This window comes from Echiichthys vipera (assembly GCF_963691815.1).
Source record: "Echiichthys vipera genome assembly, chromosome: 12".
NCBI lineage: Eukaryota > Metazoa > Chordata > Actinopteri > Perciformes > Trachinidae > Echiichthys > Echiichthys vipera.
Genome location: NC_139837.1, coordinates 13,345,658 through 13,364,737, shown reverse-complemented (window position 1 = coordinate 13,364,737; position 19,080 = coordinate 13,345,658). Strand labels below are relative to the sequence as shown.

At 42.1% G+C, this 19,080-nt stretch overlaps 1 protein-coding gene across 1 annotated transcript; it reads left to right on the top strand.

Annotated features, from left to right (window-relative positions):
• Positions 1–4,554: 4,554 nt before the first annotated feature.
• tonsl (tonsoku-like, DNA repair protein) lies at positions 4,555–18,068 on the top strand (the record flags this gene model as incomplete). Its single annotated transcript, XM_083924036.1, has 28 exons — positions 4,555–4,579; positions 4,668–4,763; positions 6,695–6,837; positions 7,023–7,206; positions 7,335–7,464; positions 7,653–7,824; positions 7,952–8,066; positions 8,169–8,320; positions 8,449–8,601; positions 8,864–8,989; positions 9,215–9,413; positions 9,506–9,561; positions 9,672–9,761; positions 10,082–10,154; positions 10,250–10,413; positions 11,386–11,509; positions 11,611–11,849; positions 12,160–12,643; positions 12,725–12,927; positions 13,400–13,500; positions 14,338–14,494; positions 14,592–14,670; positions 14,760–15,067; positions 15,809–15,980; positions 16,373–16,548; positions 16,693–16,766; positions 17,104–17,237; positions 17,869–18,068. The coding sequence occupies 28 exons, from the start codon at positions 4,555–4,557 to the stop codon at positions 18,066–18,068; spliced, it is 4,329 nt and encodes a 1,442-aa protein (XP_083780162.1).
• Between the last annotated feature and the right edge of the window lie 1,012 nt (positions 18,069–19,080).

Genomic DNA, 19,080 nt, shown 5'->3' with positions numbered 1-19,080 from the left:
GATGGTACAGATTTGATCCCTCCAGCGGCGGATGTGCCTGCCTCTCTCTGCTCTGCTGTGCTCAGATATCCTGCACTCTGATGTGCTCTACTCCACTTTGCGCCGCCCAGAAACACCAATTCTCACAATGATGCGGCATGCTCATTTGTAAGGTCAACGGTGTAGAGATGCAGACTCACAGAGGCTGAGAGGGAGCTCTGTGTCTGATATGAAAGGCTGCTCAGCTCCTTTTGATGCAGGAGTCTGGCATTTAGAAAATATCTCCAAAGGAGGAAAAATATGCATTCCCACTTGTTCTTGTTGAAGCTGTTCTGTTTAAACCTTGACAGTGAATGTAGGGTTTTATGAGTGTAAAGTTATTTTCTTGCTGTCTGCTGTTTTTTCGCAGGGCAATCAGATTTGGGAATATTTTTGAATGCTTCCCAAAAAATTATAACACAGGTTGATGTGTTGACAAATCCAAAACAAATAATGCCAAGAGAGAACAAGAAACCAGATCATTTACAGGATAAATAATATGGAATATTAAGCCAATAAAGCAAATGTCTTTTTATGCAGGATTACTTGAATTACACACTTATCAATCTGCCTTAAAGAGGATACATTTAAAGTTTAGCAAAGCATCAGAGGCTGCACCACTATTTGTCTGTCAAGGCGTGCTGTCCATCTGAATAAGCCAATCAAAAAACATCTCAGTGCTGCCGTCACAGGCCATGTGCCCCCCCCCCCCTTTTTTTTTTTTTTTAGCAGACTAAACAGTTGGATTATAAGATCATGAATTTGGGTTAGCTCCATGGACGTCAATCTGAAAATTGGTGTAAGTAATGTTAGGTATTGTTTGTGTTTCAGATTTGTGGTTCCTTCTTTAACAGTAGTTCTGCGGACTGAGCAGACTGAGCAGCTGTAATATGCACAAACTAACAAACTATTTATAATATATACTATATACTTATATATATAGTATATAGTTTGTTATATTATAATTTATTGTACCCATGACCACAATCAGCTTTAATGTAGCATCACAGCTTTACAGGTGGAAAAAAAAAAGCAGGCTGTCACCACAGGTTGGCATCAAAAACAAATTATTGGACTAGTATCTGTTATTCTTCTGTCATATCAATATCAGAGAGTGAAAACAGGTGCAGGGGTGCAGCACCAAATTCCTGTGTCGTTACCCCTCCACAACCCCCCCCCCCCCCCCCACGCGCAATCTTCAAATGATATTCCTTCATTGTCATTGTTGTTCATTGTTGATATTCTTCATCATGTTATTCTTACCATTTCAGATATCTATAGTCTAAGGGTCTAATTTCAGATATGCCAAAAGAAAGACCATTCCAGATATCCATAATGTAATTTTGTCTTTGTGTCTGTCTTTGTCTCTCTCTGTCCATGGGTCCGTCTTTTTTCTCTCTCTCTTCCTCCTTTTCTTTCTCCCCAACTAGAATCAAAAGCCCAAGACACATGAATAGCAAATGCGATGTTTTTTGTAATAAAAATGTCATCGTTAATATCTTTAATCACCACTCTAACTTGTAAGAATTCATTTTTTAATAGGAGAAATGGTATTATGAAACTCTCAAAGGTAATTTCAGTTCGGAGTAATTCTATCAAATGTTGAAACCGATTGCCATACACTCTGACCTCTTTCACCTTTTTGATCTGATGTTGGTAGCATCAGACCAGACAACAGGCATCAGCTACTCATCATCATCATCATCATCATAAACTCCTTCAATGTTTGTGACGTCTGATCTTGAAAAGTGTACATGCGGTGGAAAAGCGGTGGCAAGAGGTCTTGGCAGGGTGGCATGGGAGGACGGTACGCAGGAATCCCCGAATGTAAACGGGTGACATGAGTGACATGATGTGTGATGCTACTGTACTGCAATTTATATGGAGAGAGAGTAAAAACATACCATGTGGTCCAGGGGGAGTTGCAGCAGGCCTAGGACCCTTTCCCTCCCTGTCATCTTCTGTTGCCTGGTGGTCAATCCCTGCCTCTGTCCCACTTTCTGAATCTGCAGCAGCCTCCTCTTCATCCCTCACATCCTCTTCTCCTTCACTTATGTCTTCATCTCCTTCTGTGGTCTTCTCCTGCTCTGATCCTCCTGGTCTCTCCAGTTGATGATCTTCTTCATTTCCCCTCCTTCTCTCCCTGTTGTGTGCATTTTTATTACTAAAAAAACCTGTCAACATCCCCACTTTTTGCTTTCCTTTTCATTGTTCTGCTCTCTCCAGCTACTTTTGCCTGCAACAGTCAAGATGTGAAAAACTTTGGTTATCCTCATATTACGTTACACTGTAGGGCCATGTAGCTAATAAATACAACAAATATAAAATCAGAAAAGATGTATCACACGCACACAACAGATATATTTAGATTAATTAATGCTATTGTATTTGTTATTTTCCCAGTTTGACAGTTAAGGATGTGACCTGGTTTCATTTGTGCATCGTCATTGCTGTAATATGTGACAGTAAGTGGATTTATTGTCCTGATTAGCTCATCAAATCAAAATGACTGATCTCCTAGCTAGAACTGTGAAGTGAGTTGTTTGTGCTTTGTCGTCTCGCAGGTCTCTGCTGATTGTGGTGGTGCCTGCTGCCATGGTCCTGCATGACGCTTCCTGCTACTATTATAATCTATAACCTTAGCTGTGCTTGTTTCTACTATTCTGCTGTATTAACTGCCATAATATATAAGTCATATTCACATTGCTATAGATATTATTATAGTTACTGGAAGTGTGTCTGTCTCCGTCTTTGTGTCTGTTTTTGTCTCTCTCTGTCCATCTGTACGTCTTTTCTCTCTTTCTTTCCCACAGAGCTGGGTCTGTCTGACGTTCCTGTCTGTAACAGGGAAGGTTTTCGTTGCCACCGTACTCTACGGGGGAATTGTTGGGTCTATGTAAATCATAAATCAGTCATAGAGTGTGGGCTATACCTAGTCTGTAAAGTGTTGTGAGATAACTTTTGTTATGATGTGGCACTATAAATAAAATTGAATTGAATTGAATAACGTCCGCGAAACGGCGACCCTCTGTAAACGTTATGGACTGAAATAGACACAAAAACTAAAACCAAAACTAATCAAAGGGGAACATGCTCTTACAAATCCTGAGTGAGCTATTTCACGTTTGGGTAAATAACGCACACACAGTTATCATCTGTGCTGATGCTGAATCACCTTTATCAAACATGACATTCATTACAAATGTTACTTTAAGTCAAAGTGGTGTGTTTGAACTTGAGCAGGGGAAACTAACTTCACCTTCAGATACTCAGGGGGAAGCTCAGCGGCTCCACTCTTTCCACCGCAGCTGACTCTCTGTGCGTTCACTTTTTCTGTTTAGCATCAGTGACAAGGTTTTTATATGAGCAATAAACTCTTCTGTGAAGACATTAAAGTTAAGAAGGGACTTGGAAAATGTCTTCTTGTGGACTTTTCCTTTTAGGATCATGAGGTTTATTTTGAAGCAAACTGATTTGTCATCAAATTTTGAAGTAATATCTTTGGGTCTAATTGTTTTGTTTTTGTATTGTTTAGTTTTGTTGTAGGCAAAGTTTTCCACGTCCCTCCAAAAAACAGATGACAATGGGCGAACACGAAATACATGTAAAATTGTTTCGGGCTCATCTCCACAAAAAGTGCACATTTCATCCACATCAGCAAACCGAGAAATAGATTTGTTGCAAGGGTAAATACAAAGTGAATCTCTCTGATTTTGTTTGAAATACAGAATATAATGGGGGCATAATCAGCCGGTTCCAAATAAACTTTCGTCTTGGTGAGATTTGATTATGTGTCTGTAAAACTTCCTTTATGTGCTTGTTTTTTACATTTTCTATCCTTTGTATCAATCCCATCGAGCTTTAGAGAAGGTGTCTGAACCTTAACATTTTAAAAAACTTAGGTGACATTTTATGAACTCCATCATCTCCGTGGGAATACCTGAGCTCACCCTTCACCTCTTTGTTCCTATGTAGAACTACGTCACGTTCTGACGCTAGCCAATGAACGATAGCTTCCTCTATTTGCTTTCTCTCGCCCTGAGTTCGGTCTGTCAGGCGGAAAAGGCACACTGTTTTCTAGCACCCCGTCACGGAAACGTCAACAAACCATATCCCTTATGTCTAAGTGCTGGGTGACATCTGATGACCAGGGTTAAGTGCAGGATTGGGGGCTTTTAATACCAGTGAGCGAGGCCGGATTTGTGCCTGAAATGCTATACTCAGGCTAAAAATACGCCCAGTGCTGATGCAGTGGAGTCATTGGTTCGCGCAGTCCTGGCGGGGCTTTGTAAAGTGTTCATAGCTACAGAATAAGATGTTTACTGAAATGTTTAGCGCTATTCGATGAGCTTATTGAACACAATCGGATGTTAAGAACCGGCAGATACGCACATCAGTGAAAATGAAGTAAAAGGGTGGTTTGATTAGTTAGTTTATGTTTAAATAGTCGCGTTTGGTCCAGTCGGCGCTAAGCTAAAGTGGAGCGCGCTGCGTTGTCAGTCACTGGTAGCCGCTGACCGTCAGTGCCGAGTAAACATGAGCTCTTCACGGGAGATAAAACGTAAGTATTGACTTACTTGAATCTGCTTTTTGTATTGTTTTGACGTGGTCGATGTGTGTAAAAGCAGTAATGCTCGATTGCGCCGCAGAGCTGCAGAAAGCGAAGAAGAAAACGCAGAACAACAACAACTTAAGAGAGGAAGCAAACATCTGCAATCAGCTGGGTGAGCTGCTGTCCAGAAACGGTGAGTAACCCGACACAGTTTACACTTTATTACACTACATATTATAGCTGTTCACATACACAATGCATTTACTGTTAAATATATAAGTAATGGGGACCTGTGCAGACGGCTTTTGTTATATACAATATAGGGATAAGGACGTGACATATACAGATGTATACAAGGTTGTGATATAGTAATATAATATTGAATGTATTTATTTTATTTTGGGTCCTGTCCTGACGTCTTTAAGCTTGTCTTTTCTCTTCTTTTCGGTCGTTTCCGTGTTGTTAATGGAGCCTGCTGCAAAACAAATTTGAGACTTGCTCTGACAATGCAGTGATATATTGTATCATATCACAGATTCAAGATTCAAGAAGCTTTATTTATCCCGAGGGAAATTATTTTGCAACAGTTTCAATACAAAGATGGGAAAGGATCAGAGTAACAATAGGCGAACATAAATCAAATAAAAATCAATCTAACATAAAATAAACATCAAACAATTGACTAAATGTGACAGAGTGCAACAGACATTGTGGTTAAACGTAGGTATATACAATATACAACAATACGCAGCGTGCAGTTTAGCAGCATGTTGGAATAAAATAAGTACAAACTAAATAAGTGATAAGTGATAAGGAGCAATAAGTGATAGCAGTGTTAAAAGTGAAGCAGCATTTCTTACTGAACTAAGTTACAGTACAACTAAATAAAGTGATGCAGTGATGATATAAAGTGACATTTGTTCTGGACACAGTGTCTCCACTGTTCCTTATCTGACCGGGGGAGATGAATTATAGAGTTTGATGGCCACTGGAAGAAAAGACTTTCTCCAGCGTTCAGTGTTATACCGAGGGAGAATGAGTCTGTGACTGAAGGTGCTTCTGCTCGAGGTAGTGATCATCTTGTGAAATACAAATAGAGGTGATGAAAATAGACACAACTCCTAACTTGCAGACTTAGCCTGTGCACATTTATTCATTTATTTATAATTGTATAATTTCACATACTAAAGAGCAGTGCTGGCGAGTTCAAAGTCAGAGTCAGCTTTATTGCCAATTCTGCAATATGTGCCAGGCATACAGAGGAATCGAAAACACGTTTCTCTCCGACCCACGGTGCAATAGCACAAAATATATACAATAAATAATATAAATTCTAAATATTGCAAGAGAAATAGAAAAATACAAAAAACTGAATAGTGCAAAGAAATAGTAAAACAGGTCCAGTCCCAGCCTGGTCAGATGTGTACATGAACTGATGAAGCCTCTTGGATGAGAGGTGAAACGTCTTCCAAGACAAAGAATCAAGTCCAGTTGCTTTTGACTGAAATTGCTTTTGGGGATAACGATGAACTGGACAAATGAGAACATTCACAGGCTTATCGACATGGAAATGTGCAACGTAATGGACATACTGTATAATATATAAACTATATAAATATAAACAAAGCCCAAAGTTCTTGAGGGGAGAGGAGGGGGGGAGGGGAGGGTGTTGGGCTTCCTTACAGCCTGGTGCATGAAGCTGTTTGCCAGTCTGGTAGTACTGGCTTGGAGATGGCAGGAGGCTGAAGAAGTTGTGCGAGGGGTGGCTGGGGTCGCCCACAATGCTGGTTGCTTTGTGGGCGAGGCGAGTTCAATAAAATGTAAAGGTCTAAGTAGTTTTTCATTTGTGGCTTCACTCTCCTACATACCGCTGTCTTCTTCCGTCTGCCTCTTTATTAATTCAGCCGTCTCAGTGTGGAGTTCCTATTTTTTTTATAATCAATCCAGATATCCTTCAACACATCATAAAACAATCTTTCGCCCCGCCACCTCCACTCTGTCTGTCTGCACGTATCACAAAAACCTGTCAAATAATTTCCGGTGATGTAAAATGCAGGTCTAAATAACTATGTCCTATTCTAAATCTACTCATCCACCCACCCATCTATTTGTTTTGTATCTCAGGCGATTACGAGGCTGCTATTAGTGAGCACCAGCAGGAGTTGTCTCTCTCTGAGGTGCTTAACGATGTGATCGGTAGAGCGGTGGCCAATCGTAAGATCGGAGAGTGCTACGCAGAAATGGGAAACATTGAGGCTGCTTTGAAAGTGAGTAGATTGGTCTGATTTATTCAAAATGCCTCCAAAAAAATGCATTTGTGGCAACTGTTTAAACTCTTAACATCAGTACTGTAGTGATACAAATGTAGGGGAGAACATGCAGGATCATATTAAAACCCCTACAGGGATGTAAAGAAATCATCTAAGGGGGTGTATGTCTCTTTCCTCTTTAGCATCAGCGATGTCACCTTGACCTGGCTCGCTCTGTCAGAGATCATGCTGAGGAGCAAAGGGCGCTGGCCACTATTGGTCGAACCTACCTCTTCCATTATGAATCGGACCAATCGAGGAACAGTTTGGAGCAAGCAGAGGAGGCCTTCAGGAAGAGCCTGGCCATTGTGGATGACCGTCTTGAAGGTCTGCTCTGTTTCGGCGTGCTTGTGTTGTATCCTCAGGGATTTAATGGAGCAAATTAAATGACCTGGTGCCCTCCAGCTTTTGTTATATTCGTTGGTTATAACATTTCTCATTTTTCTTACCTCCAGGGACTGTGCCGGGGCGAGAGATTAGTGAGATGAAGGCACGACTCTTCCTCAATCTTGGTCTTGTCTGTGATCATCTGGGGGAGCAAAAACGTTGCAGCGAATTTATCCGACGAAGTGTTTTTATTGCAGAGTAAGAGCATCCTGAATTCAACATTATAATAATGTAAAAACTCGGGTAGGACAATTGGAATATGTCAGGAATATTTCCGTCTTACACTACACTGACGGTGGACAGCAGGGCTGTAAGTGTGCTTTATGTATCGAAAGATTACCTTAAACTATTGTTAACTGTGCTTTCCCCATTCTGATTCTGTAAAGGAAGAGCCAGCTGCTGGAGGATCTCTACCGTGCCAACTTCAACTTGGGCAACATCTACTACCGTCACGGTCAACCGTCTAATGCTGTACGCTGCCTCGAACAGGCCAAAGAGTGTGCGAGGAAGATCAAAGAAAAGTTCAGTGAGAGCGAGTGCTTTCACTGCATTGGCAAGGTAGGAACTAACTCTCGAGGAAGCTTTAGCAAAAAAACGGCCCAACTGTATTCAACAAAGTGGCCCAGTAACTGTGGCTGTACATTTTGGTAATGAATGTGTGCGTCGCCATGACATTGATCCACAGGTGCAGCTGTCTCTGGGAGATTTTGTAGCAGCTAGACGATCTCTGAAGAAAGCTCTCTCTCTGGGTTCCCAGCAGCCACTGGACAGGCAGGCAGTGAAGAAAGCTTTCAAACATGGTGAAAGAGCGAGTTTGTTTTATCCACTCAGTCTTGTTGGTTAAAATATTTCTTTTCACTAAAAAATCTGAGTTGACGGTGGGATTTGTTTGAATTTTATAGCGGACCAGGGCTGTAAATTGGAAGAGGAGTTGGGGGAGGATCAGGTCGAAAGAGTTAGCTCCCATCAGGCCGTGGGGCTGGCGGAGCAGCTGGGGGACCTTTACTGTAAGGTTGGCTGTTACAGCAAAGCTCTGGATGCATACCAAGCTCAGGTAAAAGGAACATTTTAAATATTTTGATGTTTACTTTAGCAAGCCAATACTCAACTGCATTTGAACATCTCTTCAAATTGAGTTTATTCACACAATGTGTGTTACGCTTTGTTGTTGATGTGGCGCAGCTAAAGGGCGCTGAGGCATTGGGAAAGCCTGCAAGGGAGCTGGCTGTCATCCATGTGTCCCTGGCTGCGACCTACACTGACCTGAGACAGCACAGCAAGGCGGTGGAGCACTACAGACAGGAGCTAGCTTTACGACAGGGCAGCCCTACTGAGGTATAACAAAGTCCAGTTGATTTTGATTTAAGTTTCTTTGGAGGTGTATCTTCATCCAACATTACTCTTTTAAAAAGTCATTCTATTAGCATAATGAGTGGTATTATCTACAGATGTAGGTAAGTCGTGTATTAAATATATAGTATATAAAAATTCAGTATCCAGACTGTCAAACTCTGCAACATAATTTACACAAATAAATAATATTTGAATAATAAATCTTGCATGTAATTTAATCACTTGTATTTGTCTACTGTATCAGGATTGTAGCACTTGGCTGAATATCACAACAGCTCAGGAGGAGAGCGGCTGTGCCTCTGAGGATATAGACAGCAGTTACAGTACAGCCTCACATTGCGCTCACAAGTCTAGGCAGAGCAGACTACAGGTGAGCTGGAATGAGCAGCTAAAAGTTGTGTAAAAACGAATTGGATGAGAAAAGGTGAAACAGTTTTTTTTTTTCTATATTTTTTCCCAGCTTGGGATCAATAAAGTATTTCTACTTTATTCTATTCTATATAGGTGCAAATCCATATACTGTGTGAAAGAATAATACTCTGGAAAAGGGTCCTAAAACAGATGCTGTGTATGAAAAGTCTCTTTATCTCGACAGAAACGTGTGTTGAGGCTGTGGCTGGCATCCCAGAGACGACGCGGCTCATCGAAGGCTGATGACACTGAGGCGAGGCTGCGGGAGCTGTGCTCTGCGGAGGGCTGGAGTCCAGACGGGAGCGACGGAGAGGAGGATGAAGAGGAGGAGATGGACAACAGTGAACCTCTGGATGACAGCGACGTCATTCTTTCAGACTCCGGTAGAGCTGGCATTCTGCCTCCCCGACATCTCTAGACAAATGCATTCAAATGTGAAACATGAAATAACTTTTTTTTTTTTTATGGTTTCTAGATGATGATTTGGAGGGTTATGATAAGATGGTATCAGGAAGGAGGAAGGCAGGAAGGGTGAGTCATGTATCAGTTGCCACTTTGCTCAAGCGAAGCTCTCATCTTTGTATTTTCATGTCTTCAGTGTTTTACCCTTGGCTTTGGCTCTTTTTGTTTTCCTACTTTAGTGGAACAAGAGGAACGAAAAGGGCGAGACGTCTCTGCACAGAGCGTGTATAGACGGAAATCTGAAGCAAGCCCAGTATCTGGTGGAACAGGTAAGAAAAACAAGATTTATCGCTTTTGTTTACAGAAATAATGGCGTTTTTTTTCCTCAGGAATGTGGCCAAGAAGGCAAAATCAAGACATAATACAATAAAAAGTCAGATTACAGTAAAATCTTCATTAAAAAATAAGATAACTGTACTTTACTGAGCAGAAGTCCAATACAAAACTTCTTGTCTAAGCTTTACTCCCCAAAAAACACATCATTTCACTTAATCTCCAAAAGAGAGACTGATTATGGACTGATGTTGATGAAGATGAAAGAGTTAAAAAAAACAACTTTTGTATGATCTCCTGCTTTTCTGTATGTCAGGGTCACCCAGTAAACCCCAGAGACTATTGTGGCTGGACTCCTCTCCACGAGGCCTGCAACCACGGCCACTACGGTAACTGAGTTCATTTGTACTGCATTCAACCTTGTTTAAAAGTTGTTTTTTATAGAAAGAAATTAAAGAACTTCCATCCTCTTTCTCTCATGCAGACATCGTAGCCGTGCTGCTGGAGCACGGCGCTAACATTAATGACCCCGGTGGTCCTTTATGTGAGGGAGTGACCCCTCTTCACGACGCCCTCACTTGTGGTAATTTAACAGTTGCAAGACTCTTAGTGGAACGAGGGGCTTCCGTCACGCAACGTAACTCAAAGGTGTGTGTGTTGCATTTTACACTCGGGTAGATCAGTTTGATTTGATGCTTGTGTCAGTGTTATTTACCAGTAATTATTTATATGTAATGCTGCATATCATAGACAGTAGCTTAAATCTGTCTTTCTGAATGTGAATAAGGTTGCTTTTACTGTAACAGGAGGACTGGTTTCTGCGACAATGTTGAAAAAATAAAGCACAAAAGTAAAAAATCAGTTCCACCTTGTGCTGAGGTGATGAAACTCAGAAACACAGCCCAACGGTAACAACTCAGACTTTTTTTTTTAAAGATTAGTTGTGGCAGTTTTCAAGCCTTTTATAAGACAGAACAGACAGGAAATGGGGTGAGAGAGGGAGGGGGAGGCATGCAGCAAAGGGCCACAGGTCGGAGTCGAACCCGCGGCTGCTGCCTCAAGGACTCTTTACATGGGGCGACTGCTCCAATACTCATTCATTTTTTTATTTAATGGATATGCATAATATCCAATATGGTCGGTTTTATAATGAATCCATATATTCCATCTTCTGTCTAATTCCTGCTTAGCTTAAATATAATTGGCTTCTTGGTTTGGATTTTCCAGTCATGGAGGCATGGACATAATTCCTGTAACCATAATTCTTTAGTTTTAGTTTCAGAGCACAAATCCTTAAAATATTTAAGTAAATGTGTGTGGGTATATATATATATATATATATATATATATATATATATGTGTGTGTGTGTGTGTGTGTATATATCTATATCATTTTTATACATTTTTGTTGGTGTTCTTCTACGTAATGCACATTCTACATTCTATTTAAGACATAACGTACTTTCTGATAGTTTAATTTCTGTAATTTGGGTAGTTATTCACTCCAGATACGGTTAAAATCCCTGCCTGGTAAAATTACCCCCACACCCCCTATAAAGTTGCATCTCTCTGAATGTGGCTTATGCGTGTCTGTCTCATGCTTATGCCATCCTGTGTCAGGGTGACAACGCCATGGACACCCTTCGTAAGTGGCAGAGGACGTACAGCAGAGAGTTGGACCAGGACACCAAGCAGGAGTGCATCGCTACAGAGAGACTGCTGAGAAAGGCGCTTGCAGGAGGAGGTGAGGCCTTTACATCATCACAGCCGTTTCACCTCGATTTGCCGTTTTTAAAAATCCTTTCAGACACTGTTTCCCCTCCCACTTATCTCTGTCTAACACAGTGTCTGCCACTCCGGCCCCAGCCAAGCCTTTCGATGCCCTGCAGGACAGCCAGCTGTTTGATGCTGAAAACTCAGAGCCCCTGTCAACCTCTGGAGGGGGCTGTTCTTCCAGCCAAGACTGGCCTCGGACCAGCAGGAACTCGGAGGTGAAGGCGGTACCTGCCAGCCCCAAGCGATGGCAGAACAGCTCAACACAGCGGCACAGGAACAGAGGAACAGAGGCTGCTGTTCTGTATGGGGTAATGTCTGCTGAATGCTTATTTACATTATATAGATAAAAGTACTGCTTTTCTGGGTCCAGATCCCGTTAATAATTGGATATGATGATATACTGCTGGGATGTACTGAAAATAATGTGATATAATAATTAATTTGAGGACATATGGTCTCTACTGGTTTTCTATCATACTTTGGATGGTGAAACAGGTAATAAATTGCACTCAATGTGATATTAAAAAGGCCTTAAAAGCTCTTGAATATAACTTGATTGCCCCTGCAGAAGACCTGAAACTGAATTGAAAATGATTTGTATGTTTATGCATTCCACAGAATAATGGGAGCGCCTCCGATGACAGCGACTCTGACCGCCCAGTCAGTCCTCTCCGTCCCGTCCGCCCCAGATACAGTTTCCCAGCAGCCCCGAGTCAAAAGGAAGTCCCTGCAAACAAAGAAGCCAACTCGATCCCCAACTCTGCTAGAGAAAGTGTCAGGGAGGCTCCCGCAGCGACCGTCTTTGCACGAGATGAGTACCACAGTGCCATTCGAGGCTTAGGCAGCGCCAAAACTCTTCTCCAGGGTCTGTCCCAGCCTCAGTTCTCCAGCACACCAGCTGTTTCATCCAGCAGCAAATCAGCCCTGGTTCCTGAGGAAGAGTATCTGGCTGATGAGTGGCTGGAGGATGATTTGGGGGAAATCCAGCCGAAGAAGAAGAGGAGGCTTCGGGTGGAACAGAATGGGATGAGAGCTGAGGACGCTGCCTTGTCTTCAGCAGTAAGAACTCAAAACAGGCACTTAAACTCTGACACCTGCAGAGGTAAGGATTTGACTTTAAATTCTATTTTACTCCATGTGTCCTTGCTTATTTGAGCTTCTCGATGCTGCTCTTCTCTTTCAGGTTCTGCAGTTCCTTCGTCCTCCAGCAGGAGTCTCTCTTTGAAAAAGAACGGCTCCCTGAAGCCTCACCAGGTCAAAATGACTCAGATGCCGGGGATGGTCCGTTTGGGCAGACGAGAGGTCAACCGGTCACACAGCCCCACGGTGACAGACGATGAGGACATGAGACCTGAGACGCCACCGCCCCCACAAATACACATGCAGGTGAGAGACAGAGTGGGCAGATGGAGGTTGAATTTAGAAAAAGGCACAGTATTATTTGCCTTGAACAAAGACCTACACCTTACCTGTAAAAGGACTCAAGTTCGAAACAGAAAGACATCTCACATTACTTATTCCGGACTTGACTGCAGCTAGACAATTATTAATGCTTCAGCTTCACTAGGGGCCATAAGTGGAACATCATTAGTCATTTGTCTTTTTTCTTGATTAACTTAAGACAGTGATGAATGGTCTGATAAATGAGAAAGAGATAATCAAGAAGGTGGTACCATTTTAAGGCACCGCTGCAGCTTTACTTTGGATCTAAACTGGCTTACATCGTAACTGTCAGTTTCAGCTTTTGCAGATCTTAGTCTTGATCTAATATCAAGATTTTATTGAATTCCCTTTTTTAAAGAAGCCAAACTGTTTTGATTATATGTATTTCTCTTTTTAATATGTCCATTCATATCAGCCTCAAACTCGGGCTGCTCCTGTGCCTACATTGCTGCCTCCACCAATCAGAATGAGGGTCAGAGTTCAGGAAGACATTTTCCTCATCCCAGTCCCACAAAGGTTGGTGTACAAGTCTAAATCTTTTATATATTATTGAATGACACCAGTGATATTATTTATGTTGGGTATGTAAGATTAAACATCGGCCTAACAGTTTTGACTAACCACACTGGTGTTTGTGCCTGTTATTTATGAGTAGCAGCATTTTCCTGCAACAGAAAGAGCTGCAGTTTCAGGACCACGTTTGTAGGACCCTAGTTTTTCAGATAGATGCTAGAATGTAGTCCCTGTTTTTTTTAACAATACCTGAATTCGATCCTGTTTGTACCCAGATCTAGAAAAAAAGACTATTTGTATGGTTTTGCTCGCAGCCAATCAACACAAGTATTCTTTGATTTAATTTGACGTGTGATTGGCCCACCACCACAGTAGCTACAACCCAAACAGTCTGTGGTGTGGTGTAGTCGAGTGCAGTGACAGTTCAGTGTGCCGAGCTGCAATCACATGATGGCTATTGAATAAAGGGGGAAAAAATTTAAAAATGAAGAACTCTATAGACCTTAAGGTTGTAAACATAAACATACAATGTCCAAGATTGATTCCTCTTGCAGTGAATATGAATGACATCAGCTGACAGGAAGTTAACAAGGACCAACTGTTGCCGAGCAATGGAATTCTGTTGAAAAGGTCTATTAGTTTCACCTTAAGGATACAAGTATGTTTAGTGATACTGTAATTTTTCACCCTATGATACCCAGCCCTCCTTTAAACCTGACGCAGTATGCCACTTTTGTTCGGTAACTAGGGTCATACAAGTGTACGGCCCTGAAACTGCTTTCTCTATTGCAGGAACATAGCATAGGTCTTAATCCATATCCTCATTCTCCTCTGTTACAGTGAGGCAGACTCCTGCACTGTGTCATGGCTGTGTGAGCAGGCCGCTCAACGTTACTACCAGAAATGTGGCCTCCGGCCTCGCCTCTCGCTGCAAAAGGAAGGTGCTCTGCTCTCCCCACAGGACCAGCTGCTGGCTGTTCTGCACACCAATGAAGAGGTTTGGCCATTTTTGAGGCATTGATAAAAGTGCCTTTTTATGATAACTTTTACTTATTTTCACCGGGACAGAATTAGGATGGTGTATTGTGTTGTAGGTTCTCGCTGAAGTTTGCTCCTGGGATCTTCCTCCTCTCCCTGAGCGCTACAAAAAGGCCTGCGACAGCCTGGCAGTGGGTAAGACACACACACACACACACACACACACACACACACAAACACATATTGATAGACTTGTCCTGGAGCATCCCCTTGTGTCCCTGCAGATGAGAACAAGCGCGTCACCCGGTTGTGTGAGGTGCAGGATGGGAGCTCCTCCGTGTCAGTGTGCGGTCTCAGCTTGGCGCCCTCCTCCCTCAACCCACTCCTCCGCGCCCTAAAACTGCAGGCTAGCCTCACCGAGCTGCGTATTTCTGGGAACCGTCTCCACGACAGCCTCCTCCCCGAGCTGGTCGCCACAACGATCACCATGCCTCGTCTTCGGCTGCTGGACGTTTCCGCCAGTGGCATCACGGGGGAAGGGCTGGAGATGGCAGTAAATGCTTTAAAGGGACACAGTCATGCTGCTTTTCCGGTAAAGAGCCCAGCTGGACGAGACGGTTTTTGTTTCACCTGCTGTTATCACTGTTTCCTTTTGAAGAGAAGTGTTGTCCCATAACTGTCACAGTTTGATCCAGATGGACATTATAGTTAATTTAAATTCTGTATTTATATTATATTAACTTTAAAGTGTAAGATCGGCCTAAATCATAATGAAAACAATACATTCTCACTGTTTTTACTCTCCCCTGTGTAGACACAGTGGTTTCTGTTTCATGTGCAGTGATTTTCCCCAAAGCACTGAAAAATACAAAAAATCTGTTGTAAAACTGTTCAGTGAGCTTTTTGGATTATAAAAAATGATTGAAACACATACTGCTGTTGAGTTCAGTACCACAAACAAAATTTTAGTGTGCTCATTTTATTCAGATTTTAACAGAAGGGGTGGTTTTTTTTGTTTGTGTCTTTTTGGGTGAACTGACTTAAGTGTGCTAGAGATACCGATGTTTTTGCTGTGGTGGCGCATTGAAGTTTGATTGCTAAAGAAAAGCTTTTTTTGTATTGTCCTCTACTTTGGTTTCACTAAAGAATGCAGTTGCTTAACATCTAGTCACTAAACTCACATCCCTCCCTGTGTTGATGTGTCACAAACCGCCATCTCTAACACCGTGCACATTTTTCCAACTGAGAATGGCAGGTCACCGGTTTATTATAAATTAAATGTAATAGAAAAACTCTCTTACACACAATTCTGTTTGTGGTTTTCCTCTCACAGTGCCTGGAAGAGCTTGACCTCAGTATGAACCAGCTGGGGGACGGTGTGTCCGAGTCCTTGTCCTGTCTGCTGTCCTACTGCCCTCTGTTAGCCAAGTTGTCTCTGCAGGCCTGTGGCCTCACCGCTCGCTTCCTACAGCAGCATCGACTGCTGCTGGCCAACGCTCTGACAGGTGACTCTAACAGGCGGAGTTGTCTTCAGTTTAACCAAAAAGACAGGATGTTTAGATCACAATCGGATGGATAAAGTTGTGTTTCCTTGTTCCTTGAGCTTGTAGTGAGTGATGGACAGAATCAATACAGCTCTCAACTCAAGAGTCCGGTTAATAAAAATCCTCGCATTGTTTGAGAAGTTTAACTGACAAGAGTTGTCATGTATTTTTAATTAGCTAGAAATAGAGACCGTAACGATCATGTTACATTATTATTCATATTCAAGCCAATATTCCATATCACCATATAGTATCCACCATATAATCTTTTTTTGAGCTTGAATAATATGTTTTGGGGGTTTCATAAATGAGTATATAGTTAAAAAAAAAAACTATATACTTTGATCTTACAGGAACGGGCCACCTGAAATCAGTGTGTCTATCCCACAATGCACTGGGCTCCACTGGCTTTGAGCTGGTGTTGAAGACTCTCCCTCTCCACTGTCTGACACACCTGGACCTGTCTGCTGTCCGCAGGGGTCCGGCTGATTACCCAGCGCTGGAACACCTCACCAAAATCCTGTCACAGGTACACACACATATAAATCACATTCTGCACTCTGCACACAATTTAATATACAAATATCATTCATGTGTGGATTGATTGAGAGCTTAAAGTGCAACTGGACTTCAGTGCAGGACAAACAAATCAAAGCATTCATCTCCCTCGTAGGACGAGTGTTCGCTGACCCACCTGAGTCTGGCAGCGAACGGGTTGACAGACAGCAGTGTAGCCACTTTGGCCAGGTGAGCGTGAGCGCGTGTGTGTGCACTGTGCGTGTGTGCTGTGCGTGCGTGCGTGTGTGTGTGTGTGTGTTGCCTTTTTTGTGAGAGCATGCATTTAATCATAATTATAATTATTACCAAACCATAATTATGGTGTAATAATGCCCTAGAAGCACGCTGCCAAATGTCTTTGAACATGTGTTCAGGATTATCATGATTAACTTGGGTGATTGGATTCATTTCAGGCCCCGTACATTAACAGAAACAAGAGCTCTTCACTCTGTGAACGAGCTTTAATGTGTTTTTTTTTTTTGCAGTTGCCCGTTTGTTTATTAAACTTTTCAGTTTCTTTTTTAAGGTGCCTGCCTTCATGCCCGACTCTGATGAGTCTAAACATATCAGGGAATCCGTCTGTTACCTCAGCGGGACTTCACAGCATCCTGATATCTCTCAGAGAGGCTTGTCGACCTTTGACCCTTCTAAACCTTCAAGGTGTGTGTGTGTGTGTGTGTGTGTGTGTGTGTGTGTGTGTGTGTGTGTGTGTGTGTGTGTGTGTGTGTGTGTGTGTGTGTGTGTGTGTGTGTGTGTGTGTGTGTGTGTGTGTGTGTGTGTGTGTGTGTGTGTGTGTGTGTGTGTGTGTGTGTGTGTGTGTGTGTGTGTGTGTGTGTGTGTGTGTGTGTGTGTGTGTGTGTGTGTGTGTGTGTGTGTGTGTGTGTGTGTGTGTGTGTGTGTGTGTGTGTGTGTGTGTGTGTGTGTGTGTGTGTGTGTGTGTGTGTGTGTGTGTGTTCACATTTTCTGTTTCCTTAGGCCTAATAAATGTCAACTTCCTCATAAAACATTTACAGTGCCAGCTTTTGTGGGGATAATTTAAAACCTACAGTGGTTAGTAATAGTTTACTTAAGATCGATTACAGACTGCATATCTGATTTAGTTCATAAAATAAATAATGTTTTAACTGACATGAACTGTAACATTTAAGATTATGCTCTGTTTTGGTTAAGTTAGTTTAAATTTGTATGTTATATTTATACTTGTGAGGCTGTGTGTAATATTAATCATATTTTGAATATATCCCTAATACAACGGTGAGCCAAAATAAGCAGCCTGTTGCTTCCCCCACAGGTTGTGAGGTGTCTGGCCCCTGGGACAGTGCAGGTCTGGATGGTTTGTCAGATCTGGTCAAGGATCTCCGTCTTTGCTCTCAGGGACTCAACAAGTTGGACCGGCAGACCTTAAAGCAGAGCTGGGACACCGGTCCATCACCGGGACACATCATTGACCGAAACAGCAAGTGCCTGCTCTCTGTTGCAGCCTCCTCGTGAAGAGGGGGAAGATGAAAAGGGCCAATGAGCGGAGCGTTCAACACTGACTGAATTTTGAGCCACGTGAAAACTGTAAATTGTAAACACAATGGCGTTAAGGTTTTTTCCCCAGGTAGCAGGGATCATTTGAGGATGCATGCTTACATCTTCAAAAGAAGCAAAGGACATTAAAAAGAAATAAACCGCTGGCTTTGCATCCACGGACATTCTGTGAAAATGGATTGTATGTTTCATGTTTTCATATTTATGTGTATCTGTGAAAGTCTTTGTTCTGTTAGCAGTGTTTGTGTCATGATGCATTCACTGAATTATTGTATGATTTGTTATATATATGTATAAAAAAATTAAAGTGACTTGTGATGCTTTTGTCTTTTAGGGGCCGTTTTCATCTCCATACATCTCTAATTTAAATCCTGAACGACAACATTTTTTGCACATTTGACAACATTGAACACACATTGTGCATGAAACCTGCTCTACCTTTGTGCATAGTATGAGACAAAGTGCAATTCTGACTTAATGACCACAAATGTCTCTACAGAATCCCATGGCAATCCATTAAATAGTTGAGATATTTCAGTCCGAGTGGACAACTGACCGACCAATGTTGCCATGTCATCACGCACCAAAACCTCTTCTACCAAGACTGAAATTAGGACGTTTGAAGGTTGGTGTTTATTTTCTGTCTCAATGAAAAGTTTATGCAATAATCTTTACCGGTCAGTATGGACTGTTGGTCGTTCAACTCATTACAAGCAACAGGTTTGTCTTGATCACTGCAGTGGTGAGAACAGAGTGTTAACAACAGCACCCAACATCCTGTCAGAGGAAGCTTAGCGGGCAATGGCTGCTTTTATTTTGTCCATCCATAAAAGTTAACTACAAACTGGATTACACAGTGCAGTTTAAATTTACCCCTGATCATTTTTTATCTAATGAAAAGATAAAATGCAACATAATTCTGTTGAATGCAGAATTAATTTAACAGTTTGTCGTTTTCACGTGTAGAGAT